The 18225-nt window shown below is 40.8% G+C and overlaps 1 protein-coding gene across 4 annotated transcripts in view; it reads right to left on the minus strand.

Annotated features, from left to right (window-relative positions):
• The window catches only part of CUX1 (cut like homeobox 1), a 491160-nt gene that overhangs the window by 297707 nt on the left and 175228 nt on the right, over positions 1-18225 (minus strand). For all 4 annotated transcript variants that reach the window (XM_073667764.1, XM_073667762.1, XM_073667763.1 and 1 more), the window contains exon 4: positions 12045-12123. In XM_073667764.1, the coding sequence (XP_073523865.1) occupies positions 12045-12123 (79 nt within the window). The remainder of the gene's footprint in view (positions 1-12044; positions 12124-18225) is intronic.

The raw sequence follows: 18225 nt of genomic DNA on the forward strand, positions 1-18225 counted from the left end.
TAGTAGTATTGCAGCTTTGTTTCAGAAAGCTACAACAACAATGCTAATATTACAGGAGTTTCCCGCCCGTTGTTTACATGTGTTGGAAATGCAAGTTGATTAAAGTACTAATGTAAATCATTTATAACTATCCCGATGTTCAGATTTCAGCGCCGGTCTGCTCCCTCTTTTGGGTTATTTTCTAACAAGAAAGGGAGCCATCTCCCCTGGTTGTGTCTGCATGTGATCAGAGGGGAAATAAATCCAGAAATTGATTGGACCAGTGCGGGTAATGGGACATCGGAGCAGTGTTAATAAATAGAGATATCGGAAATGCAATTGACCAAACTTACTCACAAATGTAACCAACATCTGGGTGAACAACCATGTGGAAAGAAGTGAGGTCATATGTTGTTAAAGGGAAGCCATCATCAGAAAATGACCTAATGTTTTAATCAATTTTTGTTGTGTTACACGTGTTTAAAAAAATAGCTTTCTTTCCATATTACCATATTTATTGAAAAAATAAATAAAGTAAATTAGCAATTTTGCCATTTTTACATTGGCCACTGGGGCATTTTTAGACTCATAATTCCTATCCTTTCGGGAAAGGTTTACAGGAGGTTCCATACCATCAGAGACAGGATTACAACTATGTAACACCTCCATACACAGCTGATAAAATATAGGTGATGTCACACCTCACCTGCCCCCCCCCCTTCCATCACAATGATCTTTGAACAGGCGTATTAGCAACTTTCATACAAAGATAGAGTTGGGAGTCTGCCCATTGTGGCCATGTACATGTGTTATTTCCTGAAACAAAAGGAAGTCAAAAGGAAGTCAAGAGTCTTAAAAAGCCCCAGTGGCCAGTGTGAAAATTGGAAGATTCCTATTTTTTATTTTTAATACCAAATGAAAAAAAAAATTGCCAAAAATATTTAAAAAATACATTTCATACAAAAAACCTGATTTAAACAAGTCGTTATTTTCTAATGATAGCTTCCCTTTAAAACTGGATTATAATAGAAAATTGTCACTTTACCATTGGCTAATAGGTTCCGTCGTTGTATGTGATCAGCTACTGAATTATATAACAGAAATTTTTTCTCCTAGGGTGCTGTCTCATCATGACAACCTCTGTCTATAGACTCAATTAGACAACTCCTATCAATTATGTGGAAATCTGCATTAACTGCGCAGTGATGATACTTGCGTTACGCAACTTGACCTACTTCTACACTTATTGCTTCTAAATAAAAAAAACGTTATAGCCCATAAGGTCATGGCGTTCAAAAAAATATCTGTTACCATAAAAATTCATTCAGTTTACCAGGTAAAAAAAAAATCTTCCTATCCCCTAGACAGAATTGGAAGTCTGCTGGGAAGTGACAAAAGCTCAGGAGATATCGCTCTCACTTGGGAATACGGAGAACAGCTTGTTCAGTACGTTTCGCAAATGTTACTAGGCACCAACGCATCAAAGGAAAAAAAACAATGGTAATCTGATTGGAAAATCCAATATTTGAAAGTCTGACACAGGACTCCTACAACCAGCAATATCAGAAGAGATCTAGACCATCAGACTCTTGTATTATTACAACAGTAGAAGATAAAACTTCACACAACTCAACAGGGTTGAGTGATTATCTTATATTCATAGATTAAGATCTAATAGTAACTATGGAACTGCAGCCAATACCAGACTTACATGAAAGTTACAAGAGAAGTTTGAAAACTTCTGAAACATCCAGGAAGCCTCCATCTACACGCAGCATGATTGTCTCATTAGTGTTCCAAAAAGTGACGAAATAAATGGCTTGTAAATTCACATATTCCCTTTCTTTCACTAATATCGTATTGAAAATGCTAATCTGCATCAATTTATTGTCAAGGGTAAAAGCGGTTATTGCAATTGGGCTCGGCATTCATTGTATGACGTCCAATGTGCTGTCATTTCTAATTGACTGGAGGGAAGAGCGGGTTTTCTGGCTCAGTTTCCCAGCAGACATAGATGAGAAGATGGATTGGAAGTATGTGATCAATAATACTTCTTGTCGCTGTAAGTCTGAAGCCCATCATTTGCAACTGACGCAGATGGCAAGTTATTGACCCTTTATATACTGAGTTGGGACATCCAGAATTCAGAAATTAGCACTGACTAAATGATAAGCTGTGATTGGTATTGGGATCAATAGTTATATCACCCGCTGCACAAGTATATGGGAAGAATTATGACAGTGATCTCAAATCTGATCACAAAGAGACATTTTCCGATCCCATTCTGCAATCCAATGTCTATATCGGCTGATCGGAGACCCGTTCAGGTCTTTGACCAAAGATCCGACTGGTTTAAACCTTCCTCTAGAGATGCCACTTGTCAATGTCCCATTTAAAAAAAATTTGGTTTTATCTTAAGAAATATCTGAATACTCCACTTCCCTGATGAGCCGTGTGAGTGAAATTATTAAAAAAAAAAAAGTCAAAAAATTGGAGCACTTTTTGAACTGTTAAGTTGCCAGCGTCAAATCAGATATTTCTTAAAACATAAATTTCCTAATTAAAAAAAAAATATATGTATATTGAGTTATCAATACTAGTGAGTTAACTACTATCAAAAAGCTTTTAGGAGGTTGATTACTTTTTTTTTTAATAAAGAATGAGAATGAGTTAAAATAATAAAAGCGGCGTTACTCATGTCATTGGTCCCCCTACCGCTACCTGCTCTTCCGTTGGTCCCCACTTCCTTCTGCGTCAATGGCGTCCAGACACAGAGAGATGTGACCATTGCAGCATCAGACCAGAGGGATCTGAGAAGTAAGTATTACTTCTTTTATTATTTTAAGTAGAGTTGAGCAAAAATAAAAATAAGTCACAGGACCGTGGACAAGTGGCCACATATATCGTCCGTGGCTGCGGGACAAGAGCTCTGTGAACCTCCTACTACCTGCTGCCTCTCCTATTTAGCGGACCCAGCATGACACCATTGCGAAACCTACAAATTAGAATAGATACCATGAAGTGCACCAAAGAAATAGTTCTTGAGCAAAATTGCTCTCACACGTCTTCAGCTTTGAGCCCGTGAAATGTTTAAAAATGGTAGTTAATGTTATATCCAGCATTTTAATGGAACCTATTTGGGGATCTTAAACAAAATACCAACAAACCCTCAGTTATACTTTGCACATGGTTCTATAATATCTAGGTAACATCATCATAGAGTTTGTACATTCACTACAAGAAGATGTGGATTTCCTTTGGGGTACATTGGTTTCCTCTGAAGAAATACTCCAAAAATATATTTATAGGGACACTGGATTTTCTTTAGGGAATGATGCAAAATAATCCAAATAAAAAGAGAAGAAATAAAGGATAAAAAAAAAAGGAAGGGATAGAGTTCTGCCATTACTGTTTTAGCTCCTTACATTATTATATTTGTATATTTAAGGGTCTATTTAAGCATTTTCGATCCCGTTTCTCCAACCAAGTGGGTCTAAGGCTATGGTCACATGTCCACTAATCATCCATTAGAATGGATCCAGCAGCAATCCGTTTAGTCTACACAACTTTTTTTGTCAAGCGAAAAATAACAAAAACTGATTTTAACTGGATTTTTTTAAACATTGAAGTCAATGGAGAATGGATCCATTAAATTGGCCATCCATTTTTTTTCCATTTGAAAAGGATAATTTTTTTCTTACTGGATTAGTTTCAAATGGAAGAAAACGGATGGCTATTTAACTAATCTCTATTCCATATACTTCAATGTTAAAAAAACAGATCCAGTTGAAATCTATTCTTTTTTTAGCAGGACAAAAAAAGTTGAGGCTGCACAACTTTTTTGGCAACGGATTGCTGCTGGATCCGTTCTAACGGATGATTACTGGACATGTGAAAATAGCCTAACAAGTCACCAAGTCAACATTTATAGTGGGGCACGTGGTCTAGGCCACAATAAATACCACTTCCAGGGCCATTCACACAAAGAAAGTGTGCAAGTTCTACACGCCCGCCTTTGCTTTAGGATAAAGGAGAATACCCCCTTGTGTGTTTGCCTTATGCTACTACAACACATTCCTGCATACGTTACTTTTTGCCAGGGCACTCTAGGCTAATATAATCATACGATTACATAATTAAACCAGCTGTCTCATTATAGAAAATCAACTGGAATTCAGGGCCTAATTAGTCATACAGCAATTAGCATGCTGATGAGCAACTGATGAAAAGCTGCCTGGATTTCAAGTGTGTCAAGACCACCCAGTTATTTAGTAGGCAGGGGGGCACTGAATGGCGAAGCAGAGATTGAACACCGGACATGTTGATTATATTTCACACGCAAGCTACAGTGCCATTATGTTACCTGATCCACCCAGTCGAGCCCTCTACACTTCCAAAACAGAGCAACCCAATCTAATTGTAATGTGCAAGTACAAAATACAAAGGGGTCAGTAACATGTGCTCTGGACTAGCACCACTGTCCAAGATCACTTCTTTTGGCAAACAAATAGGCCATTGTCAAGTGGTCTCCAGAAAAGTAGGCCCGAAATTAGGAAAGGAAATGTGTAGAAATCGTAACAATTTTTTATTCTGTACAACCATTTTCCTTATCCTGTCCAGGTTAAAGTGGACCCTGTAAAAAATAAAAAGGACTAAGTTCCTTGACGTGCCACCACACTGTGCCCACGAGCTATCCACGTAAAGTAACTCTTCACTAAATTAATTGATGGAGGTGCCAAATGGCCCTCAGCTTGCCCGTTTTCATACTGGTTGCCGACAACCGTACACAAATAACTACACATTGCTTTACCATGAATTGCCAGCAGACACAGACTACAAACAAGGAGGACAGAACGGCTCACCGAAGAGGAAACAAGCACCAAAACATGTCATGAAGAAAAAATATACAGTATTTCCTAAAATGACATGGACAGCCAAAATAGTGAAGGAGAAAGACCAGTCTCACTGTCCTTTTAATTATCGTGTGCTCGAGGAAGGGGCTCGTGGCCCAGACTAATCAAAGTAAAAACCTCAGCATCACAAAAAAGAAAATGAGACGCTAGGTCTTGCTGTAGTGTTATTTATTTCGATCCGGCAAAGAGTCAAAAGAGATATGGTCCAACGTTTCAACAAAGAGTGGTCTTTATTAAGGAGATCTGTGCGTGGTCTTACACCTTGCTGCATTTTCTGGTTCCCGGCTCTTGCTACACACAGATGTCCTTGATAAACACCGCTCTCGGTCGAAACGTTGGACCATATTTTTTTTTTTTTACTCCTTGCCGGATTAAAATAAATAACACTGCAGCAAGACCTAGAGTCCCATTTTCTTTGTGATGCTGAGGTTCCTACTTCGATGGCGAGCCAAAAGCCACCTCCATTACGCTCATAAACTTTAAATTAAGAGTCAGCGTGGCCTTCACTCCATTAAAAAAAGAGAACATGGACACCAGTCTCATGATCGGTTGGAGTCGCAATGGGGAAATCCTTAATAATCAAGACACTTCTCATTATGGGGTGAAGGATCTTTTGAACAACAAAAAAAATGTAGTAACTTAATAACAAATTTCTCAGTTTGTGCTTAGATTAAGGAGTTTATCTGATTTTTCCATTGGTTAATAGTATTGTTTGTCTTTTTACTAAACCATGTCTTGGAATCCACCTCAAATAGGCGCATGTGGACAAAAATAATAGACACAGTGACCCCTGTCCACATCATTACAGTCAATGGCCCAGTTAGCGCAAATATCCAAATCCCGTTTTCCAGGGCTTCAGACGTAAGCCCCGACAGAGCCACTGACCGTGGACTAAAACGCTTTATGAACATAGCCTTATCAGTTGTCAGGTATAGACCTGTATATGTTAGACACCCCTCCCCTGTTATGTACCAGTCCTTGTATCAGGGCTTCTCTACTTAATTAAAATGCCATCCTAAAGTAAAGTAATTATCCTATTTACATTTCTTCTGAACGTTAAAACTAAATGAAGCGAGTGGCAGGAGTCTGAGCTGAAACTGCCACACCTGCTAAATAACTATAATTAAACGGAGGAGAAAGTTCCTACATTTAATTGTAGTTCCCAGAAAACCTTTCTAGAGACACAATGTGGTTCCTAGTCGGGGCCTTGCTTGCCTAAGGGCAAGACGATTCCCATTGATAAAAGGGTTTGTATTGTGTTTACACTAATAAATTATAGCGCCTGAATGCTGGACCTGCTCCTATAGCGTGCACGTCATACTGCTTAGCCAACAATGTATCACCATCACGGGAAACAGAAAACGCCACAACCACTGGAAAGCTATTTTATATTGAATAATCTGAAAATATGCTGTTTATGACACCTCGGACATGTTTTTTTTTTTCCCTTGAGTTACATCAGTGTTTTTAGCAAAGTTTCAGAAGGGTGTCATCAGAATTTGGTCCAACTTTCAGCAGTTGTTCTCGGATGAGAATAAGAAAAAAGTTTCTCCTATCCATCAGTCTGTGAAGAACAGATAGCAAGGACCTATAGGCATTCATTGCCAATTTTGATCAGACATTTACGTAGCCCACAAGGTCAAAAAAAAAAATCAGATGTTTACAGCCCATTAGACTATGCTATGTACGAGTTCTATTCGTGACAGACACGGATAGAACTTGTGCGTGAAAAACGGACATCTGAAGTAGCCCTTATACTGAGCTATATTCTATTAATGGCGAGGAGCATTATTTGTTCCAGGCCTTATTATTGCCTTGCTGATTGTCTCCACATGTCTAACCATATTTTTTTCCTGCTGGCTGCACACATTCAAAAATGACCAAACTGGGCCAGCCATGTTATACCAGAACAAACTTCCTATAAAATGGTCTTATGCTCCCTCTATTAACCAAAAATAGTCGTTTTTACAAAATAAGCCCAGAACCAGTGCCCAATGTAGGGTTTTAAGCGCTAAGTGGAGCCAGGTCCAGCAGAAGTAGAGCGAGATTTCAGAATATACAAGAGCCAAGGGGAGCCAGGTCCAGCAGAAGTAGAGCGAGATTTCAGAATATACAAGCGCCAAGGGGAGCCAGGTCCAGCAGAAGTAGAGCGAAATTTCAGAATATACAAGAGCCAAGGGGGGCCAGGTCCAGCAGAAGTAGAGCGAGATTTCAGAATATACAAGAGCCAAGGGGAGACAGGTCCAGCAGAAGTAGAGCGAGATTTCAGAATATACAAGCGCCAAGGGGAGCCAGGTCCAGCAGAAGTAGAGCGAAATTTCAGAATATACAAGAGCCAAGGGGGGCCAGGTCCAGCAGAAGTAGAGCGAGATTTCAGAATATACAAGAGCCAAGGGGAGACAGGTCCAGCAGAAGTAGAGCGAGATTTCAGAATATACAAGCGCCAAGGGGAGCCAGGTCCAGCAGAAGTAGAGCGAGATTTCAGAATATACAAGAGCCAAGGGGAGACAGGTCCAGCAGAAGTAGAGCGAGATTTCAGAATATACAAGAGCCAAGGGGAGCCAGGTCCAGCAGAAGTAGAGCGAGATTTCAGAATATACAAGCGCCAAGTGGAGCCAGGTCCAGCAGAAGTAGAGCGAGATTTCAGAATATACAAGAGCCAAGGGGAGCCAGGTCCAGCAGAAGTAGAGCGAGATTTCAGAATATACAAGCGCCAAGTGGAGCCAGGTCCAGCAGAAGTAGAGCGAGATTTCAGAATATACAAGAGCCAAGGGGAGCCAGGTCCAGCAGAAGTAGAGCGAGATTTCAGAAGGTACAGAACCTAACCAGCCCTGCCGGATGCCAGGTGTAATTTGCTGCCTGTCGGTGTGAAGCTAGCGGGCATCACAAAATGAAATGTGGACATTTTGTGATGTATTACAGAAAAGATCAGAGGATCATCTGTACAAGTCCCATATTGGGACTAAATTGCTTTTTAAAAGGAAAAAAATTCCAGGAGAAAACTAAACACTTTTTCCCCTTTGGTAAACAAAAAATAATTGGTATTGCCACATTCCTAATGACTCAAACTTTAATATGATCAATTTATTTATCTGACAAAGGGAATGCAGTGTAAAAATAAAACCTGAATCACTGAGGTTTTTTCTTATATCCGCCTCCAAAAAAAGACGGGAAAAATGTCGACAAAACTAATGAAAACTATAATTCATCCCACCAATACACAGACCCTCATCCAGTTCAGTTTATTTATGTGTAATAAGAACATCTTCAAGGGGTTGTCTACTACTGTACACCACCTCATTTTTGGCTCGGGGTGATGGAGAAGAAAAAAACAACAACAAAAAACAAACAAACCAATATTTACTGCTTCTTCTGCTCTGAGGGAAGGCTGCAGCCGATCCGCAGCCATTGTTTGGCAGCAGTGGTCATGTGAAATCCTCTGCCAGGAGAGGAAGTCAAACGGCTGGTGGAGGACACGTGCCAAGGAGGAGCAGAGCGAGTCTGGGAGGGGAGTAGTGATTTTTTTTTTTATTATTATTATTATTTCTCCACCCCCTGGAGCTAATGAGAATGTATAGTAGTGGACAACCCCTCTACTGACCCATACAATTATGCCATCATGTTATTTGAGTTGCAATATGAATGCTATAGGATCAAATCCCCCAAACAATGGTAAAAAAATGTTTATTACTACTACAAGTTGCATTCAATCTGGAGACTGAAGAGACATTAAAACCAGATAGGAGATTGCAAAACAGATTATTTTAGCTTTTTGCTATGTCTTGGTGAAACAAAAATGTACAGGCGGAAGATTATCAAAATACAGGTACATAAATGCAATGGCAAAAAAAATAGTGTAAACCAGGGGTCTCACACATGCGGCCCCTCAGGCTGCTTCATGCGGCCCACAGGCACCATAGACCTCTTGACAATCGCGGCCCGGTCCAGGGGCTGCGGACATCAGCGCTTTATTTCAGTGTATTGCCGCGCAGAGACCGGCTCTCTGCACAGCAATACCAATGCCAGCAGTCGGCCTATCAGAGGCCAGCAGCTGACATCCGCGTCCCGGCGCAGCAGCGTATGACGTCATTGCCATGCGCAAATGTCAGCTGCTAGCCTCTGATACCTCCTGGACCGGGCCGCGATTATCAAGAGGTCTATGGTGCCTGCGGGCTGCATATGCAGAAAGGACGCCGAGAGAACTGAGGTGAGAAGAACCTTTTTTTTATCTCTTTATGTGTATGTGAAGAAGAGCACAGGGGATATATCCACAATATGGGGAGCTGCATGGGGACATATCTACAATATGGGAACCTGGATGGGGACATACCTACAATATGGGAACCTGGATGGGGACATACCTACAATATGGGAACCTGGATGGGGACATACCTACAATATGGGAACCTGGATAGGGACATACCTACAATATGGGAACCTGGATAGGGACATACCTACAATATGGGAACCTGGATAGGGACATAGCCGCAATAAGGGGACCTGGATGGAGACATAGCCGCAATATGGGGACCAGGATGGGGACATAGCCGCAATATGGGGATGAGGATGGGGACATAGCCGCAATATGGGGACCTGGATGGGGACATAGCCGAAATATGGGGACCTGGATGGGGACATAGCCGAAATATGGGGACCTGGATGGGGACATAGCCGCAATATGGGGACCTGGATGGGGACATAGCCGCAATATGGGGACCTGGATGGGGACATAGCCGCAATATGGGGACCTGGATGGGGACATAGCCGCAATATGGGGACCTGGATGGGGACATAGCCGCAATATGGGGACCAGGATGGGGACATGGCCGCAATATGGGGACCAGGATGGGGACATGGCCGCAATATGGGGACCAGGATGGGGACATGGCCGCAATATGGGGACCAGGATGGGGACATGGCCGCAATATGGGGACCAGGATGGGGACATGGCCGCAATATGGGGACCAGGATGGGGACATAGCCGCAATATGGGGACCAGGATGGGGACATAGCCGCAATATGGGGACCTGGATTGGGACATAGCCACAATATAGGGACCTGGATTGGGACATAGCCGCAATATGGGGACCTGGATTGGGTCATACCTGCAATATGGGGACCTGGATGGGAACATACCTACAACATGGAGACCTGAATGGGGACATACCTACAATATGGGGACCTGGATGGGAACATACCTACAACATGGAGACCTGAATGGGGACATACCTACAATATGGGGACCTGGATGGGGACATACCTACAATACGGGGACCTGGATGGGGACATACCTACAATACGGGGACCTGGATGGGGACATACCTACAATACGGGGACCTGGATGGGAACATACCTACAACATGGAGACCTGAATGGGGACATACCTACAATATGGGGACCTGGATGGGGACAAACCTACAACATGGGGGAAATTATGACAGATGGGGACCAGGATGGGGGACATTACTACAAGATGTTTGCCAGAATTACTATATGGTGCTAATTGTAAGACAATATTACTGTATGTGGCCAATTGGGGGGAAACAAAATTGTAAAAATTAAAAAAAAAAATCAAAATAAAGCATGAAAAAATATTTTGCGACTGAAAATGCTGTTTTATATATAAACTAAAGTAAACAAAAAAAGTGCACGCTTGTTATCACCACATCCGTAACAAACTAAGCTATAAAAAAATAAACTAAAACACGGCAAAAATGTTCAAAAGGTGTATAGGAAAAAAAATGGTATCACTAAAAATGCTTTGTCCTGCGGCCCCCCAAATTACATTTTTTTCTGTGTGCGGCCCATATATCCAGCAGAGTTTGAGACCTCTGGTGTAAACATTTACAGACTCCAATGGGCAAGAGGATAGTGTAGTGCCCCCTTATAGTGCACCGCCAGCCTGACTGATTGCTATGGTAGATGGCAGAAGAATAGAGCTCCCGACCTATACAGGCTGGAGAAGGTTTAAACCCTTCACACTAATGGCATCAAAATTAAAAGTGCATCCTTATCCCCCAAAAATAAGTTTTTTTTCCCCCCTTCATTAAAATCCTGAATGTTCGTTTTATCTCAGAGAATGTTTTCGGATCACTTATCACGTGCCTTTCACTCTATGTCTCTTATATGACAGGTCTTTTAAGGTGAACCTGTGGTTTTAGATTTAAGGAAATACTTTTATGTCTCAACCCATCGACACAGTGTTCATTGCTTTGCTCAATCATTTACTGATGAAACATTCTGTAACTTGCCACATCCTGCATTAAATCATTAAACTGAACCCAAAACATCAGTGGGAAATGCCCAATTCTGCAGAAGAAAAAATGTATATCCTGCGCATAGATCTTGTTTATATTCTTATTGAATTACTGGAAGCTTGAAGAGAATACATGAATTGTACATGAAGTAATACCATACTCAGGAAACGGTATGGAAGAAACAAGGGTTACCACACCAAATGCCCATCTGCTCTACATATAGCTAAGAATTAAGTGTCCCTAACGTGTGCGCATGCATGACCAATCTCATCCAGATTTCCCATTAATTTTAATGAACAGCGACTGCACATGACCTTATACCATAGAGAATGAGTATGGGAATTCGCTCATTGTCAAAATTGCTAAGATTCCTATTAACGAGACCCCTATTGATGCCTCATCACAGAGGAAGAGAACAGGGTCTCCCCTAATGTTACCTATTGGAAGTAGCAATCCAATAAATCAATACTGACCCATTAATCCCTTCCCGACATTGGACGTACTGGTACGTGCCTGCCAACACGCATTTGTAGCAGAAATTTCTTCTGCAAATCTGGAGCGTGTGCACACACCCTTAGGAACAACGGGTGACTGAGATCTCCATTCTAGTGAATACGTGATCAGTCTTTTTTGGGAAGACCCCTTCAATGAATCGACTCTTGACATATTGTCAGTCTAACATTCTTGCTTCTATGATCTTTCAAACGCAACATTGCAGATTTCTAATTCTGGTTATTGGCAGGTCCAATATATCCGCACGTATGAGAGTATGTGTATATAAATGTATAATGCATGAATAAAATTACAAGGGTCACTTTATCGACATAAAAGCAATTGAGCGACGCAAGGAGGACAAAAATGCCACAAAATGTTGGAAAGAACACAAATGGTTTACCTGGGACATCAATAAATCTCTTATAAACATTCAAGAAGGCAGCTTCAGCTTCTTTGCTTCTTTTACTTAAAGCATCGATCTAGAAATAAGAAAAAAAAAATTTATTTTATACCATCTATGATCGGATCATTTCCAGTTCCCCAACAGAAGCCTCCTATACAGCCTCTATGCAAAAAAAATGCAACATATTTAGGCAAGACAGACTGGACATCCTGCTCAATGCCATGCACTCACATAGGAAAGGTTTTACTATTTTTTCCATAAAGTGTGATTTTTAGAAGAGTCCTTTCCATGGATGTGTTTTTTTAACTGATGTATTGGTTGGATTATTTTGTTTTACATTTTAATCACATTAACAAAGGTTACTTTGTTGTTTTTTTTACATATGGATACTACCAATTTACAATAGGTTTCTTCAGTAATGATTTTGTGAGGTGTGTCACATGCTGATTGACAGCAGGCTCCCTGCTTCATAATTGCGGGGAGCCGACTGTCAATCAGCATGATGTCGGCAGTCATGCTCTGTCCCCAGAGCAGCCCGGGGATAATAATAATAATAAAAAAAAATAAATAATAATAATAATAATAATTAAATAGTTCCGGATAATACCTTTAACCAAAACTGTGATTAGTCTTGAACTGCAGAAGATGGTGGCTCTCACCAATTCGCATCACTAATTTTACAATGCCACCTGCCAATGAAAGGTGTGAGCCATGCCGGACAACGTGGCCAGCTTTTGTCCATATGTAAAATACTACTGCCGTAGACCAATATCAGGCATGGACTGTCTATAATTGCGGTCTTCCACCCCATCTATGATCAGACAAGGAGGAGACACATCAGAGCTAGCGGGGCCATTTAATTGGCAAGAAAATCATCCAAAGCCCTTTCTTAAGTACAGTCGGACATAAGATTACATATATAATTATACTACGAGCCCTCATAGAGCAGAGACCATGATGAGTGCTCCGAGGAAAGCACTCACCGATTTCTCAATTTATCACAGTGGAATAAATAAGACAAAACTGTTTAAATTAAATTCATCTTTGCTTCATCGGATTTTTCAAAAAGTGTCACCACTTTCTTCCTTCTGGAAGAGAACAAATTTGCATGCCCTTCCCCATGGGGCATTGCCTGTATGGCTCCTTACATTAGCTGGATTCTGTAGGAAAACCAGAATGCCCCTGTGCTCCACACAGTAGTCATTCCTAGTAATCAACCACCCTGCTCTGTACTAACCAGAAGCAAGAACTTCAAAACAACTACAGATATCGGTGGGTTGGCTACTATCGTTATTCATGACTAAAGCTTCTTAAATGGGTTGTACATTGACTTAAGCTAGATTTACACTCATCGAGAAAGGGTGTCCCTAGGAATGCTCATTTCCTGATAATAGGGTAGTGTAAACAGGCTGCTAACCTCCGACAAATGAGAAGACGTTCGTCGGGTGAAATGATTTTTAAGATCATTATTCTTGGCAGCACATCATCCTGTGCTGCCGAGAACAATGACAGTCCATGCCCAAAGAATGATCCATTACTGATTGTTCTTGTGTGCAGAGTACAGTATAGCCATGTACAGGCGGCACAAGAGAGACAGAGACTCTTCTGGAGGGCATTTTGTTCCTCTGCGACACTTCTGGAAAATAAACAACCTGAAACTCTAGAATTAATGCCAATGGAGGAAATTTCCTTTTCCTATTATCTGCTGCAGCCTTATGGTTGAAATGACATCTGTCAGCATTTGTGTTCTCAGATTATATTTGTTCACATAAATTCCTAAAAATCAGATGAAATGCTCCATTGTAATAGTTCTCTCTAATAGGCGAGTACGTATAGACGTTTAGTAAAGAGAAAAGTCAGAAATTCCAGAGAATCATAGTTGTAAAGAAAAAAAAACATGTAAAGGTGAATCTAGCTTTTCGGAAGCGTTATTATAAGCATTAAATTTGTATGTCTGCCCAGAATCAGAGAATGTACTTTCAACAGATAACTTGCTTTTCTAATATTCTGGCAAAAAGTCAGTACGATAAAGTATCAACTTGCGCTTCCTGGCGTGATATATCCCAGTGTATGATTGCAGGAGATATGCAGCTTCATTGACAAGTATAAATTGAATTTCACTGCATATTCTTCCCCTATCGGTGGATAGTGCTGAATTTTTCATATTTCTTTTTCACTGCTGAATATTTGAGTATCATTTTATGAAATATGCGGTTTCCTCAGATGGTACGTGACAGGACTAATGGAAAATGCATTCCTTCCCATCCCAGATACATTTTTGAATTACATTATATAGCCGGTTGACCCCATTATTAAATAGTGTAAAACTGCACTTATTATTAATGGGGCCAAGAAAACACATTATCCTCAGAGGCTATAAGCTGGCTATTAGGCCAGGCCTAAAACTGTTACACCAGGAGTCCTTGCAGTAAGTTCTGTAAAAATATGAACTAATCTAAATAATGTAATGTCTATGTATAATACATCTATACAACTGCAAAGAAAGAAAATATTAAGTTTGGTACTTTTTAATGGCTAACTTAAAGGGGTACTCCTATCGTAGCATATGTCAGAAATATGTCATAGGGAGTTCAACCTGTACTTACTGGAAGAATAAGGGTTCGGATCAGGGGCGGACACAGGCTTGGACTGGCCCACAGGAGAACAGGTGAATCCTCCGGTGGGCCACCACCCTCTTATATGAGCAGTACTTGGTACAATACATTTGATTGACTATATATAGACAAAGGCAGCATCATATTCATTTTACAATCTCCCCAGTTCATTGTTATATAAATTTGTGATTGAGAATCATTTGCATGAAGCTGAAAAGTGGGGCCCTGGAGTTAGTTACTGGTGGGCTCTTGGCTCCCCAGTCCGAGACTGGGCGGACATATCATTGCTGCAACCTATGCAGCCGCAGAGGACACAAGAGGTAAGGGGCCCATTTCTACCTCCAAAGTAGGTAGAATTTGTGAATTATGATGAAGTATTGGACTGCAAAGGGTCCTATTCTGTCAGTGTCCACCAGTGATCCAGGTACCCTTTGCTTAATTATGGAGGAAGCCCTTCCCCTAAACAGTAATAGAAATGTGGCTGCGATTGTGCGCACCCACTTTTTTTTATGTCTATGAGCATTGATGCCTTTGTGAACTAGCAGACATGGGTAACAAAATCCTAATGCTATAGCAGGAGATTTTCCCAGAGGTGGAACTTGCATCTCTGTTACATTCATGGCAATCCCTATGTCTATGATGGGAGTACCCCTTTAAACAGCATCGCATTTTGATGCCAAAATTAGGAACCAATCCCCAAAAAAAAGAGAGACTTAACACGCTTTTAATTATACTTCAGTCATAGAAGTAAATGATTAAATTGTGTCTGCCTGCAGCAACCACTATGGGGAGCATAAAAGTTTCATGGAGACTGACTTATCATGGAGTTCAATGCGAGCTGTGTAACTCTGGCTTCATAAAGCTCTTCCTGGAGATGGCTGGGGGCAGAAAAACTTTGATCAATTTATTATGGCCGTGTTACAGAAAGCAGGGGATTTGGAGCGATGTAGCTAAAAATCAGAGCTCCAACTTCTGTAAAAATAAAAATTAAATAAATCTGCACAGAATTTGAGACGAGAATTATTAGGGAACTATGAAAAAAAGGATGTAATTATTTTAAGGATCTAATACAATTAATAGTGTTAGGACAATTTCAATAATCCGGTCACGCGATCTTTAGCTCCGTGATCGCTATGAATGTTCCAGCTTTTACAGATTCACATGCCCAACAGCAAAGTTTCCCAGGAAACGGATTTCACTTGTTGGCAACTGTCTCAAGATGAGTGCGGCAGCTCATAGCCGCCAAGAGCATTAATCCTACTAGTGCAGACAGAAAAAAAAAAGATTGGCTGATTACCGTAAATAAAATAACCAGTCTGGCAAATGCAACCAATAATTATTCTACAACCAGCCCACATAGACATTACCAAATTAAAGCTCCATATTAACACAAATCACAGTTTTTCTTCAATGCAGTAACCTGTATAGAAATGGTTTCTCTGGTCAAAGAAAAACAAGAATGAATTAAAAAAGTTTTCTCCAAAATATTTTTATTACTTCTACAATATATATAACAGGGAAGGGGAGTGAGAAGGGCGAGATCGGAGCAAGAATGAGGTATCAGCAGCTATACCAACAAAAGGAAGAAACTAAAAGTCCCAAAGTCAGATTGTTGTCAGAGAATCTTTCCACGATGTCCTGCTCCTGGTTACCAGCCTGCTGAAGCAGGAGCAGGCTGGTAACCATGGTAAACATCGGGTTACTAGGGGCACACGCGCACATAGTAACCCGCTGTTTATCATGGTTACCACTCTGCTACGGTGAGCGGGAGGTTACCGCTCACTTTAGCAGGCTCGTAACCATGATAAACAGCGGGTTACTAGGTGTACGTGTGCCCCTAGTAACCCGATGTTTATCATGGTTACCAGCTTGATCGCTGCTTCCGCTGGTCACACACAGCGATGTGTGCTGACCAGCGGGAGGGCAACGACCAAAAAATGGTCCAGAACACTTTGCAGCGATCTCACAGCAGGGGCCTGATCGCTGCAAAGTGTCACACATAGCGACATCGCTGGTGAGGTCGCTGTTGCGTCACCAAAACCGTAACTCAGCAGCGAGATCGCTAGCGATCTCGCTATGTGAGACGGGGGCTTAAGGCCGAATGTGCTGATTTAATGTAGAATCAAAGTCTTAAAGGGAGTTTCCCAAGAATAAAGTACATTTTAACTAATAGATCTTGGAAGAAAAATAAGTTCCACAATTGGATGTGTTAAAAAAAAATATGTTCCTGTGCCAAGATAATCTTAGAAATATGCCCCTGCTGTGTACTGTGTAATGGCTGTGTCTGACCGTGCAGGAACAGGGACTGATCATACCACATCTCCTGGGCAGGGGAGGAAGCAAAAGAGTATACAGATAGCACAGCAGGGGATCACAGGTGATGCTTTCTGTGAGCTAAAGCATCTGCTGCTTGTTTTCAGTCATGTTTTACCACACAAAGAATCAGCTGTGATCCCGTGCTGTCCTGTCTGTATACTCTCTTTTCCTTCCTTCCTTACCCACGAGATGTGGTATGATCAAGACTATGTTCCTGCATGGTCAGACACAGCCATCACACAGTACACAGCAGGGGAACATTGTCTATTATCTTTTATTCATACAACACATGAGTGAGGTCATTCAGAAGCGCAGATGACAAAGCATCCTATTGGAAATAGTCATTCAGTTTCATGAGAGAGACGTCATTCGCTATGGTTCTCTCTGAATAGGTTGTGCTTAAAAAAAACAACTTAACTTGGGTTGGCAGGATTTTAAGTCAGCTTAAAAAATCATCGTACTCAACAAGGCTTGTTCCCAGATTACTGGCCCATCTAAATGGGCCTATAAGCAATGAAATTAGTGGGACCCCTCAGGATTTGTGGGTACTGTCAGCTGCAGTAGTCACAGCCAGTAGCCAGATCAGCACACTAAGTAAGGCTATGTTCACAGATTGTGTTTTTGCTGCATTTTTTTTCCTTAGGCAAAACCTCTTCTCTTGGCAGTAAAGAAGCAATGTCAAAAAAGCAGGTTTTGATGAGTTTTGCAGCGTTTTTGTCAGGATGCATTTGTCTCTCGTTCATGCTAATAAAAGTTTAGTGCATAAAATAATAACCTGATTTAACTTCCTCAAGTTTTGGCACTAAAAACGCAGCAAAACCTGATACCTGCGTTTTTGCACTTACTCGTTGCTTTCTATGGGTGAAAAATGCTGAAAAAATGCTGAAAGAAGTGACATGCTGCATTTTGCAAAAACGCAGCTCTTTGACAAAACAGTCAGGAAAAAAAAAAAAACAAGGTGTGTGCATGAGATTTCTGGAATCTCAGACTTTGCTGGTAGTGTAAAACGCAGCAGAAAATCTGCATAAAAAAAGTAGCAAAAAAAAAAACCACTGCAAAAACGCAACATGTGAACATAGCCTAAATCTCCAGACCATTCTTGATTATTTAAAAAAAAAAAAAAAACATTCCTTCAAAATATAGACCTAGCCTTATACTAAAGTTATAATTAAAAGAGGTTTTAATTACTAAACTAAAGGATTCAAAGGCTAAAAATTATTTCACGAAAAGTTTTGCTCTTTTTATAA

The sequence above is a fragment of the Phyllobates terribilis genome, unplaced genomic scaffold (genome assembly GCF_046119375.1).
Source record: "Phyllobates terribilis strain yellow unplaced genomic scaffold, ASM4611937v1 Scaffold_2__4_contigs__length_985480577, whole genome shotgun sequence".
In the NCBI taxonomy this organism is placed as follows: Eukaryota; Metazoa; Chordata; class Amphibia; order Anura; family Dendrobatidae; genus Phyllobates; species Phyllobates terribilis.